At 40.7% G+C, this 15,933-nt stretch overlaps 2 protein-coding genes across 2 annotated transcripts in view; both read left to right on the top strand.

Annotated features, from left to right (window-relative positions):
* Positions 1-3,649, top strand: part of LOC118418166 — a 10,629-nt gene extending 6,980 nt beyond the window's left edge. Inside the window, exons 3-7 of the mRNA XM_035824002.1 lie at positions 679-783; positions 1,151-1,174; positions 1,895-1,990; positions 2,817-2,860; positions 3,145-3,649. Of these exons, the coding sequence (XP_035679895.1) occupies positions 679-783; positions 1,151-1,174; positions 1,895-1,990; positions 2,817-2,860; positions 3,145-3,201 (326 nt within the window). The 3' untranslated portion in view covers positions 3,202-3,649. The remainder of the gene's footprint in view (positions 1-678; positions 784-1,150; positions 1,175-1,894; positions 1,991-2,816; positions 2,861-3,144) is intronic.
* A 3,289-nt stretch (positions 3,650-6,938) lies between these two features.
* LOC118418165 (neuropeptide Y receptor type 1-like) lies at positions 6,939-13,095 on the top strand. Its single transcript, XM_035824000.1, has 3 exons — positions 6,939-7,345; positions 11,890-12,088; positions 12,542-13,095. Exons 1-3 carry the CDS (start codon positions 6,939-6,941, stop codon positions 13,031-13,033), a joined length of 1,098 nt encoding a protein of 365 aa, XP_035679893.1. The 3' UTR covers positions 13,034-13,095.
* The last annotated feature ends 2,838 nt before the right edge of the window (positions 13,096-15,933 follow it).

The following is a 15,933-nucleotide window of genomic DNA, read 5'->3' as shown; positions in this document are numbered from 1 at the left end:
TGTAAAGGTTTCGACATTCCATTTGGAAGTATTTCTCAGACACCTGACATTGATTCTTGAATGTAAGTTCATTTGTGATGGTAGTCAACATTATGTTACAATTTTAAGACCATATACCCGTGCACAAAATAAAGCGCTTACCAACAAGCGTCAGTCCTCTGATCCTTCTCAAGTTAAAATAACCAAAAGCCTAAGTCACACATCCGGAACATCAGAGCCCACCAACCTTCCCTCAACCGAGACGGGGGCCGATACCGACTGCCAAGCATACGTCGTGGGGCATCATTTTCCCCAGCGATTCGTCAATTGTATGTTGTCAGTTTGAGAATCATAGACATACGTCGTGGGGCATCATTTTTCCCAGCGATTCGTCAATTGTATGTTGTCAGTTTGAGAATCATAGACATACGTCGTGGGGCACGATCGCTGTCCTGAGCTTCCTCGCGTGCCGGGATTGGATAACCCACGTGCAGCGTTGCATCGCGATCGTAAGGTCATTTTCTGTCTATATGGTCGCAAATCGGGCGTTTGCTCATTTGCATGTTCGTGACGAGACAAATGCGACAGTAACCGATCAGAGGACTGATCGAAAGCTTGTTGGTAAGCGCTTTATTTTGTGTACGGATATAAGGTCTTATTGTAACCGTTAACCTGACATTGATGTTGTTTCTTCCGCAGGCTTCACCAAAACCCTTGCGGACCAGGATGACATTGCAGTCTCTGGATACGGACTGTCCATTCCAGATGCCATTCAACTGGTTGGTGCGCACCTGGACCACGAAAGTGAGTACACAAGCACATACAACATTCATATTTTAGCCAAATCAAAACTGACACTAACACGCTTTACCTAACATTACTTATAGAATGCATGTTGCATTCCATTATATTATTTAATGCTCTGGACAATGTTACTATAAGTTTATTGAAAAATATAATAATGTATAACAACCAGATCTGTCACAACTAGCAATTTGAATAACGTCATTTAGTATTTATATTATCTACTTAATGTTCTAGTCAAAGTTGTTAAGAAATTTTGTAATTTTGAACAAATTGGAATTGTTTTGTACTGTGACTATGAAACCTTTACAATACCAGTGTCTTCATGGACACAAATAACCGATACATCATTTTGTAAATTTTTCAGCTGGACAGATTGACGATGTAGCTGGTAAGTGTTTTGTGTACACTTTATCATTTGATACTCTGGTAATCATCTACTTTTAAGTATGTAAAAACTGATTAAAGTTAACAAGTTTTATTGCAACTTCTTGCCCGTGGGCTAATTGCAGGTAACATAGAAATATAAAAGGCCTGCTCTAAAGAGGACACTGGCCGTTTCGTAAAGTTGGTTTATGCAATCCTCTTGTTCAGTGTGTTGGAGAAAGAGTTGTACAAGCTGTATGAGCAACGTACCTCCATGAAAAATCTCCGTAGAGCACCTATGGAGTTCACGTTATTTGCCGCAAAAAACAAGACTCACTGTTGATGGGAAATTGTTGCCAACTAGCAGAGAAAAAAAAGTCAAAATTTTGTTTATAGAAGTTTAGTTTTAAAACGTGATGTTGGTTTTTGTTAAATGTTATTTCTCCCCTCGAATCGTTGATAGAAGAGGTGTCACAAAGAACGTTCTATTAAAAGCAGAGAAAAAAGTAATTTTTTAACAATTGCACAAGCACAATAGGTAAAAAGAGCCTGTGTATCTGTGGTAGTTGGAGTTTTAGCCCTGAAGCTGTACATATACATGTCACAATGTATGTAATTATTGCTATTTTTCGATAAAATTTGCACACAAAAAAAGAAGGTTCTATTGAAGAAATAGTACATCTTCGGTATCACCGATAGAGGAACAAATATCGACATAATGATGCACCGCCGTTTTCTTCCCCAGCCTTGGGAGCGGACATTGCAGCAGCGGGGTCCTACCATGCAGGCCGCATGGTGGGGTACGAGGATGCCGTGACCGGGGTGTCCGCAGCTCTCGGCCGTAATACCAATCTCTTTCTACTAGAACTAGCGCTATCGCAGCGCTCTCTCTGCAACCTACTAATACCCCTGTCACATCATCCACGATCTTCTGGCGTATCGATGGAAGATCGGCCATATTTAAGGTCGACAGAGGGTTGCGCGTATTTTTCACCTGAAAACCGTCCCTGTCACATATAAGCCATATTTTGTACTTTGTACAATTGGTGTGCAATAAAGTTATTATTATAAGCGAGGCTCGGGCGATTGCCGCAGAATCGTCGTCCGATCGGTTTTCGCCAAATGTGACAGGGGTATATTGAACAAAAGTCTACAACGAATTTTATAGAAAAAATAATCTTTTCAGAAATACGCTTTTTGTGTTTTGTTCCCGTTTCAGGCACACATTTACATTTTGTAAAATATACCCAGACTGAGTATGAAATCGAAGGTTACACACATCTAATTTTGGTTGCAGTAAGAGCGCAGCGCGACTGTCGTCGAAGTCTCCGAACTCTTGTTTATGAAGAACGAAGTGAAAAATGCGATAGATAATATATCTTGCAAAAGAGTCACTTCTTTACCAACAAATCACATAGCCTTGATTTTGTATCTTTGATACCGTCAAGAAGGCTCTAAGACATATAATCACGTTGTCAGTTCATATCAAGATAACCTTTTCAGTATATGTTTGATTGTACTACAGTCTTGAGGTAGCCACATGAGGCTAGCATGACAAGTGATAACATATTGACTCTCTTCTATTGCATGAATGAGAATGGTGGTGAATAATCAAACTGCAGCAGGTCTATCTGACATTCTCAAATTTCTCTGTTTTTCTTCTGCAGTGGAGGAGAAGAAATCATTGCCAGCCTCAAAGAAGAACGTTGAGGTGCGACCTTCTAAGTGTCTTAATTGTGTAGCAAATAACGAAAACATAAAGTTATAGAGATCCAAAGTTATTCGTGGTCACATGCCTTCCTCGACTTCAATAATTGACTTTCGTTCTTTTAGTCATTTCTACCAAACCCTTAACAATACATATTTTGCTGTGTGTGTGTGAATTATTCAATATGAAAAACGTAAAAGTCAGCTGGTACATATTTTCTCATCCCCCCTACATAAGCATGTGGTAAACAAATACCTTGGACTATTTTGTACCTCTTTACTCCACAGGTTGCCGAACTGCTGCAGAAGCTTCGCGAGTACGTCCGCGACCTGAACCAGAAGTAGGCCCGATTACCAACCCTGACCTGACTGTTAACTGGGACGGACTGAAGAACATGTGCACAATATAATCGGCTAAATCATTGCTATTGAATGGAATCAGTTGTAACACAACGTCGTGCAGTTCAAAGTTGTAAATTTTCATTAGTGATAGTAAATTGGAAGCAACTTTGCTTCAGTTTGTGGTTTCGGTTAAAGCCAGGGCCACTGATTTAATGACTATGCAACTATCTGCGATAGAAAACCGCTGTGCTACTTTTATGTAACTTGTTTGTTTGAATACTAGTACGACGATTTTACTTTTTTTTTACAATCTCTGAGTGCCAGTATTGTCAGTTTTCTTGCAGGCCAGTTAGATTTCTTTTCTTTCGTTCGCAAGAAACAATTATTCAAGAACGTCCGCAACTTCCTGCATTCACGCTGTTGTAAAAAGAATAAAGGCATCACATTGCAATGTCTGTTGTTCTTGCTTATACGTGTATTTTTAAAAGCATATTTGTCTACGCAAAATATGACATCAACTGGGATTGTACTTGGTCCACTCATATTCCTCACCATCATCACTTACGTTCATGCAATAAGACCTATCCTACCAGCATACTGTACATGCCACCCCCGTACATATGCGGGTTTAATAATAGCATTGTTGAAGGCTATACAGAAGAAAAGAAATCGGCTATTTTAATTGGCCACGTGTACACAGCCTACATTGACGCATGCGCAGAAAGCTAGACCCACCCACATAGTCCTGGGAGAGATACCTGGAAAAAATAATCTCCAAGCAGATCCTACGGTGCCATAAGATAGTATCAAAGCAGGTCAAGGAGTGTATCCGGCCAAGGGAGTCAAACGGGCACCGGAGGGCAGTTTGATACTACTAAGTATACATTACGCACCGTGGATCTGGTTGGAGTTTAGGAAAAAAGTGGTATCGTAACGCACCCTGTCCACTATCATAGAATAGTAGCGTGATGTCTACCGATCATTTTAAGGTATGATATTCCAGCTTCCAGATGGTACATCATGGTTCTAGGGCTTTCTATGCAATTACAAGCAAACTAGACGATTATGCCTAAAATTGAGAATAAACCAGCATAACTTGAGTAATATTTCTGCAAATAGCGTCAAACTTAGTGCACGTCACAATCAGAAGGATAGTTTTAATTTCATGGTTCTTTAATCTCGATAATTGTGTGATCCAATCTGTTATGTATACAAACATATCGGAGTGATTCTAAGCTCAAATATGTCTTGGAATGCTCATATCAATCATATTGTTTCCAAAGTTTTAAAAGCGTTGATCTTTTAAGAGGGTTAAAATTCAGGCTCCCCCGCAATGTCCTATTTAAATCATACATCCGTCCATGTCTCGACTGCGCTGACGTCATTTGGCACGGCACAACAAGTGAGGAATCAAATCTTATTGAATCCAATATCACTGCTCAATTGTCGTGACAGGTGCCATAAGGGGGGTCGTCGTATTTGTCATGTCGTCAAGAGCTGGGTTGGGAAACGTCATCTGATTGAAGACATGTCCATCATCTCTGCTTGTTCTACAATATTGTTAACTGTTTAACTCGTGATTATTTACTTGAATTTGTGGACCCCTCCCGCTATTTCTTCTTCACGTACATACGCCAAAAGCTAAACTTAAGGTCTACCAATCTCTCGACAAACCGCTCTCTAAAGCCTTTTTCCATTATCTATCTTACACTGGAACAGCCTCGACCCATCAACTCGCTCCTTAAACCATTGCCAATTTAAAACCTTTATTTAGAAACAAGTTCGTCCTGCTAAATACAAATATCTGTATACTTATATAACGTTAGTATGGTTCTTCAAAAACGCAACCAGAATGTACGATTCGATGTCTATCATCAGGGTTAGGATGGCTGGGTCTGCTACTTATGGCCAATGTAGGTGGCGCTGCAGCAGCGAGAATGCCGTCCCAAACGTGGCTCAGTTTGTATCCCCCCCCCTCGTCTCCGTTCATGACTGGAGCTGATTTCTTTATCTGAAACGTTGGAAGTGACTACAATTCTGGTGAATGTGTTTTTGAAGAACCTTTCTATATGAGTAAGTTACCAACCTGATAGAACTATTTAGGGCTCCTAATGTATAGTCTTAAATTGTTCTTAGTAAAAAACAAATTGGTTGGAAAAACTTAGTGAGGTCTACTAGTACTGTGCCAGGTAAGTACCGAGAGAAAAATAACTCACAGAGAACATTGAGCGCTATTCGTCCTAGGACGCCTGCACCGCGGTCGTTTAACTTTCTTATGAGCAGCATGCACTAAATGGTGATCATTCAAAGTCAGTTACTTAGGAGAAAGCGTACGTGTGTTCGCCTAACAGGCTGTGCTTGAACTGAAGTGTCGAAGCTTGGGCCATTATAAAGCCAGCGCACAGCATCGTTAGGGTAGATCTAGGTGCACGAGTCGACCAACCGCGTGTACGTGTGTTGCTCCGAATTTCTCAATTTGGGGGTGGGGTGAGGTGAGGTGAGGCCATACTGATTCTATGATAAGGATGTCATCCTATTTTCATCCTTTATCTTCTGCGAGCGTACGGAAAAAAACATCGGGTGAAAAAATACCTACTTTCATTATAAGATCTAAATTGTCAGGAGGGTTGAAAAAATGACTGAATACATAGAGTATGGTATACCAAAACACACGTTCTTAGTTTTTATTCGTTCACATCTTCTTCTATGATTTTCAAAGAATTCTCTCATCAAATGTTTTTAAATTCACGGCATATGTATGCTTATTTTTCAGCCTCCAGCTCTTTGCACGACTAACCGTATAGTCACAGTTTGATGCCCACAGTTGTCATCCATGTAATCAAGGAATTGTAGTTGGCCTTACCAATAGATAAAAACGAGGAAAAGTGGGCATTTGAGGTAGTATGAAGAAATAATTATTATAGGTCCTGAACATGCATAGTTTCGAACATGGCGACATCGGTGGTCGTATGATTACCGTAGTTGACTCTAGAAATCCTGGCTTCGAACCCTTAAAAGGGTTATGTTATGTTCTGAAGAAATGCAATAATAAAATTATTCTACTTCACACAACACCTAGCTTCAGTGGCGGGAATCACATTAAACTACGAGCCGGTTTTCGCTGGCTTGCGCCCAGTAAAGAATGCTTGGTACAATTTGATGGGTATCTCATTGAACTGCAAGCCGGTTTTCACTGGTTTGCACCCAATTAAGAATACCTGGTACCATGTGGTGCGTTAAATATCCACTTAACAAAGAGCTACATGATTCATGTAAAAATAGTGATTGCCTATTCAAAAACAAACAAGTGAAGTTGATTGTCAACATGTAGATACAAGCTTAATTGACACGACAAAAAAGTAGAGTTACTTTTATATCGAAATATAAACTACAAAAAAGTGGATACAGAAAAAATCTTTAAACTCTACTAACTGTACAATATAGGATGATATTAAGAAAACCATATTCTCTCAGTACGTAGTTACATGTGTTTTGTATGACCAAAAGGACCTCATTAGATCTCTTGTTTTCGTGCAAAATACCCAGAAGGTATGGGGGATGATCTGAGCGCATGACTAACTTCGTTTTTTTGTGTGTAATGATCTCAATTGTGATGGAGACAGAAGCAGCCATGTGTGAAGAAAGCACGTGTTACGTCGTCCTCGCTACGTATCGTACGCATGGCAAGTAGCCTTCTCCTTCGCAGACTCAAAGGAACCGTCATTTCACCGTCAGCTAGGATGGAGAACGTCACCAACGTCTCGCTGAATCACGGAGACAGCAGTGAAGAAGACTACGCCGACTTGGATGACATCTACGCGGCAACAGAACATTCAGTACCTTGGGCATTTCAGGTGGGCACCGCTGTGGTGTATGCGGTGGTGCTGCTTGGTTGCGGGACGAACAATGCCTGCCGCCTCGCTAGAGCCTGCCGCCAACCACCAAGAAAGAGACACATCGTGGAAGCAAATCTAAGAATGGCGGATTTTCTGTTGGTCGTCTTTGGTGTGCCCCTGATATTCCAGTACCACACCGTGACGCCGTTTGCGTGGTACTGGGGTAGCGCTGTCTGTACCGCCTACACCTACGGAAAGGCCGTGCTACAAGGAGTCGCCTCACACCTGTTTCTCGTTCTTGAAATTGACAGGTGAGTCGAGTTCTCTAGGCTTCTCCTTAAATTTCTTGTATGTGCAAGAAAGGGTTTCATTTTACTTAATTGTATAGAAAAACTAAAGCACGTGAAAATGTGTAATTGTTGTAGTGTTGTGGTATATATGACACTGGATTTTGAATGCTTCTTCTTTACAAAAGGCTCAATGACTCAGAAAATGGTCAAAGTCGTAAGAGTCTGTAGCATGCGCCACTTCCATATTTCTTGCATAAAAAAAAACTAGAAATAAGGGAAATGACGACGGAAGAAAAATATAAACCATCAGAAATAGAAAAAAAAATTACGAAAAGAGTAAGAAAAGAAACATAGCTGTCCAGATTTCTCAAAAGATATTAAGAAGCCTTCACGATGAAATTATCGTGGTCAGGAATAAGGTTGTACAATTGACTTGTATGGTATATACCGATAGATTCTTCATTTTGGTTCTTTCACATCTTCTTTGCAATTGACTTTGGAAGTTGAATTTTGTAGCATTCTATGGCATCGGTATCCATTTTCCAAGATATGTTTTGCGATCTGCGGCATACGTGTACTCATTTTCCAGCTGCATTGTCCTTTTTTGTGTCTTGAAAAGGTGTTTAGAGTGTGGTGTCTCTCGTTTCCATTGAAATGTCAAAAATGGCAATTTTTTGTTAAAAAAATAAATGGCCCTTTTTTTTAACGAAACCTACCTGTTTGTTTAGGAAAATTCTTCTTTTAACCATAGCCAAAAATGGAAACTTATCATTTCTTACCCATTGGTTATGTATTACATGGCAGGTAACAAACGTTATCGGTAACGCCTGGGTAGCTGGTTTCACCTGCCGAACAATCATTTTGGGAACTGAATTGTTACATTTTTCGCTACTATTTGAATTCTTCGTGTCCTCCCAGGCGACAGCCATTTGCTAGGGGGTGAAATCCCACCCGTGGCTATAATAATCTTCTGTTCCATCAACCAAGATGAATGATGTGGTGCATCTTTAAAATTACAGGGATTGTGGAAAAACTGTCTATAATTTTCTCCATATCAAGTTGTTAAGTCAGGCAACAGCATTTTTATACTTAAATGAGAACGAGCCGTATGCATACAACGTATATAATAAGATAGAAATTGGAGGCCCAGCTGGCAAATAGACGGCCTAAGATTGTAACGTTACATGTACACAAATTGATTTTACTACAATTTCTTTTACCTCAAAAAGGTCAACAAAGCGATCTCTGTACAAAAAAAGGCTAACAGTCTTAAATTACGATTCTATAAAGTCGGATAATCTATTTCTTGTCACGGTTTATATGAAAACAGTTAGAGGAATGTCAAAATGTTACCGTGATGACCCTAACTTGGTTTTGCGGTCCATACGTGGTCGGTGGATCGGCGAAGTTTCTTTGTACGGGCTTTGAGTGTGTTTGTGGTGGTAAAGCGTGGGAGTGATCTAGTCTCCAAGCAGACCCTACGGTGCCTTAGAAATAGTATCAAAGCTGGCAAGGCACCAGGTGCCCGTTTGACTCCCTTAGCCGGCTATCTCCCTTTGGTCGGCTATACTCCTTTGCCAGCTTTGATACTATTTCTAAGGCACCGTAGGGTCTGCTTGGAGACTAGGAGTGATCGGGGCTCTGTGATCATAACCTCTCACTTTACAGAAGTCAGCCGCCAGGCCCTAGGCCGCGAACCAATCAATTTGAACATCCAGATACAAGGACAAGTGGGTGGAAAAGAGAGTAATGAAATCTTTGAAGTGTTCCATTAGCTGTGGGGGCTCTACCTGCGCTTACAGGCAATGGTTAGCATAGCTCATTAAATCCAAATTTCTTGTAAATCCGCCAAAAGCAGTTACCCAAGCAACTGGATATGATTTTGGAAACGGTCAGACGTGAAACGTCTGTCACTGACGAAAACTAGTGGATGTTAGTTAAAACGTTCCCAAGATCATTATCCTGATGACCGTTTCCAAAATCATATCCAGTTGCTTGAGTAACTGCTTTTTGGTGTATTTTATTACCTGGATGTCTAACCTTCATCGACGTTCTTGTAAATCCCCGCTCCCTGACAAAAATCCTTGTTCTTACTCGGACATTGTCCTTTTTTCTATGTACGTATGAAAAACTATTATCATGTTTCTTGGGAGCTGCTCTCCAAGTGGTTTTTAATACATCCCGGGTACAATTTCGTCACTTTCATATTTAGGGCATTGTAGGATCTTAGCGGACAGCTCGGACACTACCAAGTCAACAAACTGGACGCCCGTCGCTCTTAAAGGCTCATGATTCGAGCTACCACTGAAAAGTCAAACATTTTAGGCCGAATCTATACAGCTTGTATACGTAGTGCTAAAACCCTACCGATTAAGCATGTCAGCAGATTATTGCCTTTCGCGTTCCGGTTTAAACAAGCTACCATCTTGTAGACCTCGGTGACTTTTGTCATACATAGAAAAATATAAGCTGCAATTTCCACTGTTTGTTTGCATTACATGCGTTTGTTTAACTGCTCGGTCATATCAGTGGCATGGCACATATAGTAGGACTATCGCCTCGCATTACCCTAGTTGGAGCGTGACATTTTGTGATCTTCAATGACCGGCAATAAAGGTTATTGACAGCAACTAATGTGCTTCTTGAAAAACAAGTCACCAATATAAAAGTAAGGCGCACCGACGTGCGAAACGTGAAAAAAATCAGATTGATGACCCTAGTTGGAGCGTGACATTTTGTGATCTTCAATGACCGGCAATAAAGGTTATTGACAGCAACTAATGTGCTTCTTGAAAAACAAGTCACCAATATAAAAGTAAGGCGCACCGACGTGCGAAACGTGAAAAAAATCAGATTGATGACCACTGTTTAGCCAACGTCAGAGAAACCTAATTACCTGTCTTGTACCCTTGTTTAGGCCACAACAAGTAAATTTTATGGATGACATCCTCTGCAGACTGCAAAAAATGGGTAACAAAAGATGGCTAAATTTTCAAAATAGACACCATAAACGTTGTAACAAGAATTGAAGTGACAAGACACAGACACAAATAATTCAATCCTGTATTCAAGAGGTAATAAAACTATAGTCACTGTGTACTAAAAGTGACACTAGTGTGGTAGACTGGTATCACCAATTTGGCATCTTCACTCATGACTTCCATATAGTTGTGCCACTTTTACAACTATCCAACTGGTTTAGCTTTTACAACTACAATAATGGCTACCATGCTAGTGTCCCTTCTACAAGTACAATCATTATGATTTAGGCTACAACACAATATCTATTCTTATCTTAATACTCTCTTAACATGTTGGCCATCTTTGAAGAAGAAGAAAATTCTTTTTCAGGCAATTAATGAGCGCGTGGATGTCACCCATAGAATTAACCTGCTTTGGCGTAAGTGTAATTCCATAATTACGTTGGCATTGCCTACATTGTACCTGCTGATTATCTTAGGATGGAGATGAAACACACAAGTGTACCAACACGTGAGACTCCCCTGCTCTTCTTGTATCTAAGAGACTGTGGCACAGAAATAATGATTAATTGTGCCTCCTCACCTGTGCGAACACGTGGAGCTAAAGGCGAACTCCTGCTAATTACCGGTCGTGTCTGGCCCCCACTTCATCTTCATCTCTGAGAGAACACTCAAAGGGAATTGCCCTTCTTGACAGACCACGTATACGTAGACATACAATACAGAAGCACTTTATTGCACGACAATTGTACATGATGCAATGTATGGCAACAGCTATTACACAAAATACAAAATAGTGGTATAAAATAAAGCTTAACAACCTAATTAACATAACAATAAGGGCTTACATAATTCTTTGATAAAGTATTACAATGGAGTAGGCTTTCAATCATTGGTTACGGTATTCTTTCTAATAGCAGAGCAATCCTTGACATATTTGCCTATCTTTGCAATAATGCAAGGTAAAACAAGAACTCACTGCCAATGTTGGTCCCGCTTACGCTGGATCCAGCAAATGTATTTTATGTATACTATGAAAGCCTGCAAACCCCTATGTGCAAATGATTCCATGAGCTAGTAGTTCGTGGTGACAATTGTAAAGATTTCGTCGTGAACTATTTTACTTTTTCAGTATGTAAATGTAACACAGATGAGCTGTATTGTTCATGATGGTTTGTTGTTGATGATGTGCTTGATACATGTACTTGATGATAAACAAGTCCTAAGTTACCCGGATGTTATAAATAGAGGTCAATTACCTCGCAGGGTAAACCCATGGTGAGCAAACAACCATGGTAAAACAGCTGTCTATTGGCTATACCACACCATTTTCATGAAGGGGGTGTGATACTGTAATAACCCCAAAACAACCATGTTTGCTGGGTACGTCAATAACAACCGACCTATGAATTAATAAAGATCCATGAAAAACATGCATAGTAATTCCATTACGGCATCAATAGAACTATTCCTTTCAAGAAGAGAATATGATAATCACATCATCACGCGGAGTTTACAGAGGTTCACTGTCCGGGTATCTTGAAATCTAATGAAGCCTTTTCGTGTGTTTTTTCCATTCTCCAGGTGCCAGGCCATCTGCTGCAGTACCAGAGCATACCGCTTGTCTACACCGAGAGCTTGTCTGGTGTGCCTGGTGGCGTGGCTGTTCTCCATAGTGGCGTCCCTCCCCTTTGCCCTGTACTCCTACAGTGTGAAGGACTCCTTCACTGGTAGTGAGGTTTGCCTCACGGTCTGGCCGGCTGAAGCTTTGAGTAACTATCAGGTGGGAGGCCCATTATCGAACTTGACCTTCCTTTTTGTAAACCCTACCCCTTTTTGGTGTTTGAGTTTCAACCCAAATCAATGTCGGAAGGATACATGTATCATTACTTGGTGGGAATAAAATCCTAGCAAGGAATTTGAACATTTAACATGCATAAGGAGGTGGAGGAATAAACATAATACGCTCCACTACATGTAGGATTCCTGAACACATATGGTATTGATAGCCATATCATCGAACAGTAAATATTGACTCTAACGAAATAGCTACCGAATGCCCTTATGGATGTAAAATGATTTTAACTTTTTTCCAAATTTGACTTATCAAAGTCACTGAGAAATTATTACTAGTATATGTTTAGATAGACAACATGCCGTGGCATTCAGACACATTAGTTGTTAAAAATACTTCTGTCCTAAGATATCTGTGACATTCTGCCGTGTTATTCTACAGCTCTACTCCACGGCCATGCTGCTGACCCAGTGTGCGGCCCCTTGCGTCCTGTCCCTGACGTGCAGCTTGCTTGTCCTAAAGAAGATCTGGAGCCGCCGCTTTCCGACCTGCCAGCCCTCCGTCCGCGGCAAGGTGTCCAGGAAGTCCAAAACCAAGGCAACCATCCTCCTCTGCGTCGTCCTGTTCTTCTTCGCGTGCCTCACGCCTTCATACCTTCTCCCCACACTGGCAAGCTTCAACGCTATCGGCTATGACTGGTCTCACCAGAAGTTTCTAACGGCCGTGGGAGTCGCGGAAGCTCTGACGTTTCTGCGCTGTGTTTTCAGCATGGGGTTCTTCGTGGGCCAGCCTAACCAACCATCGCTCAGGAATATCACGTCTGGGAAAGAAGGATGTGCGACTCGTCACAAGACTGGAAACGTAATACCTTCTTCAGACGACGTCGAAACTGTCCAGGTACAACTAAAACGTGTGCGGCGTCTGGAACACTGATAGACAGAGAGCTTCGATATCTTGATCTTTGAATGAAGCAAGATTTGGCCGCCGATAGAAGAGTGCCACAAAGTGCTGCTTATTGAACGAAATTCCTATTTAATTTCCTCCCCATACAGAAACCTGTAGAAACTTGTTCCTCTACTGTGCTAGCAAACTATACAACAATGCAATAAAGCAATAAACCCCATACGATAATTAGCCGCTACATATCGCTGTGGAAATGATAAGAATAACTCGATATTGATTATCCAATATATAATACTTATTATAATATATTATTATCAAATTCAACATTCGCTGTTTTGTACCTTGTATTATGTAAATTTCATGTAACCATTTCGTACGCCTTTTGTGAAAAGGATCTGATTCGAGTCATCTCGGGGCACGCATTTTTTCCATATGAATAACGTAATAACGTAATGACAAGAGTTTGTTTGTAGTTGTCATTTTTCATTTATCACGCACATGTGTCTATCCGGAAATGTCACTGACTGTGGTATCCACTATTACTTCCAGGAGGGGAACTCCAATTGCTTTCAATATCTAGATACCAATGATTTTCTTTGTAGTTTTGGACGAGGAGACATTGCTGTATTTCTATGTTTAGAACTTCGTTGTGGAAAGCACGTCACCGGAACGTACTGCGCCTGCGCAAACCCTGGTAGTTTGGGGCTTGGTTTGGTCAACGTTGCATTAAAATCCCCCTTATATGTTAGAGACATGGTTTCATGTAAAACGTACACGGGATTTTACCCTTATATACGCACGTACTTTCTTAAATGCGGCCCTTTAGTAAACCGGGGGTTTAGCAAGGTTTAGCATGTCTATACTTTTCGCGCAGGCGCAGTACGTTCCGGTGACGTGCTCTCGTGATTCCAGATGTAAAGTCTCGCCCTGTCCCGCCCATTGAAACTATCGCGAGACGCGCGAAAACGAGGCTAGCATGTCGGGTCAATTTTGCCCAGCCATTTTGCCCTATACTTGTAATACATCACGGCGGTTGGTACCTACTGGCCACAGTCATGTGAGGAGAACGCTCTGTATTTCAGTTCGCACGATCCACCAATACACGCACTCCACCTGATATTGTAGCAAACAATGACGATAAATCGCTTTAGCGATTAGATGATTCATATTGCTAACTTCTGCATGGTTATCTGCAAGGAAGATGTATCATAGTACACAGTTCTGTCTTCAGTGTCCTTAAAAAGATCAGTTGCCCCTTTTCCCTCATGTGCATCTGACTATTTGACAAATTTTCGCTGATGCATTATGTGACGTCATGTTTCAGGCAATATTATGAACAGGTATTTATGTTTAATTACGCACAGAGAAAATAAAAATTGCGGATATAACATAAATTTGAGTTCAGCGTGTATATATGGCAGAATACATGGTTATATATATATAATTAACTAAACATCACAAGACCGAGGCTAGAAGGATCATCCAAAAATTGCTACCTACGAGGGTTGATCAATAAGTCCTCGGCCTCACCAACAAATAACAAGCACAACTCCGATTTTCAGGCGAAACTTCATAGTATGAAGTCTTTTATCAATATCCTCCAAATTTCAAATCATTGGAGTCATTACTTTCCAGGTATTCGTTTTTTCTAAATTAAAAGGTAAGTGGGGAGAAAAAGAAGGGTGAAGTGTGATCAGACAATTTGACCCGCACACCTCAGGTTGCAGATCAATTGTCCACCTTTTTTTTCGTTATCCCTTACCTAACATTACTGGGTGTCGCCTGCAGCATAATGATCACAATAATTTGAATTTTGGTACACATTTATATAAGACTTTATACATGTACGTGGGGTTATCAATAAGTCCCCGACTTTACCGAGAAAAAATAAGCACAGCTCAGATTTCGAAGCATAGATGTCAAGTATAAAGTCTTATATAAATATGTACCAAAATTCAAATTAGTGTGATCATTACTTTGCAGGCGACACCCAGTAACGTTAGGTGAGGGAGAACGAAAAAAAACGTGGACAATTGACCTGACCTGAGTGTGCGGGTCAATTTGCGCTGCTGGAAGTTAGAAACCCAATTCTTTTTGCTTGAAATAGGAAGAGAATCATTATCAAACATTTTGACAATGTCTTTTGTTAATTTACGGCATGGGGAACTCGACTCACACATGTCTGATCACAATTCACACCACTTTTTTCTCGCCACTCACCTTTTAATTTAGAAAAAATGAATGCCTGGAAAGTAATGACTCCAATGATTTGAAATTTGGAGGATATTGATAAAAGACTTCATACTATGAAGTTTCGCCTGAAAATCTGAGTTGTGCTTGTTATTTGTTGGTGAGGCCGAGGACTTATTGATCACCCCTCGTATACAACAATTATAGTCCTTGTAGCTCAACTGGTAGCAGTTAAGACAGTTGAGACTCCTGGTTCCGATTAGTTTTGATATAAAATCGAGACCCCGATTCAACCCTGATAATGAACGAAGGAATGAAGGGCTAGCAACCATATAAAGTAGAAACATGCCCTGGTACTGAAACAGCATTGAAACTTGCTGTCCTATGCACCACTAGTCACTACAGGTCTGAACGAAGGATGAAGAGCTAGCAACCATATAAAGTAGAAATATACCCTGGTACTGAAACAGCATTGAAACTTGCTGTCCTATGCACCACTAGTCACTACAGGTCTGAACGAAGGAATGAAGGGCTAGCAACCATATAAAGTAGAAACATGCCCTGGTACTGAAACAGCATTGAAACTTGCTGTCCTATGTACCACTAGGCACTACAGGTCTGAACGAAGGAATGAAGGGCTAGCAACCATATAAAGTAGAAATATACCCTGGTACTGAAACAGCACTGAAACTTGCTGTCCTATGTACCACTAGGCACTACTGGTCTGAACGAAGGATGAA

This window comes from Branchiostoma floridae, chromosome 6 (genome assembly GCF_000003815.2).
Source record: "Branchiostoma floridae strain S238N-H82 chromosome 6, Bfl_VNyyK, whole genome shotgun sequence".
NCBI lineage: Eukaryota > Metazoa > Chordata > Leptocardii > Amphioxiformes > Branchiostomatidae > Branchiostoma > Branchiostoma floridae.
The sequence above is the reverse complement of the archived record's forward strand: the minus strand, read 5'-3'. Positions and strand labels throughout refer to the sequence as shown.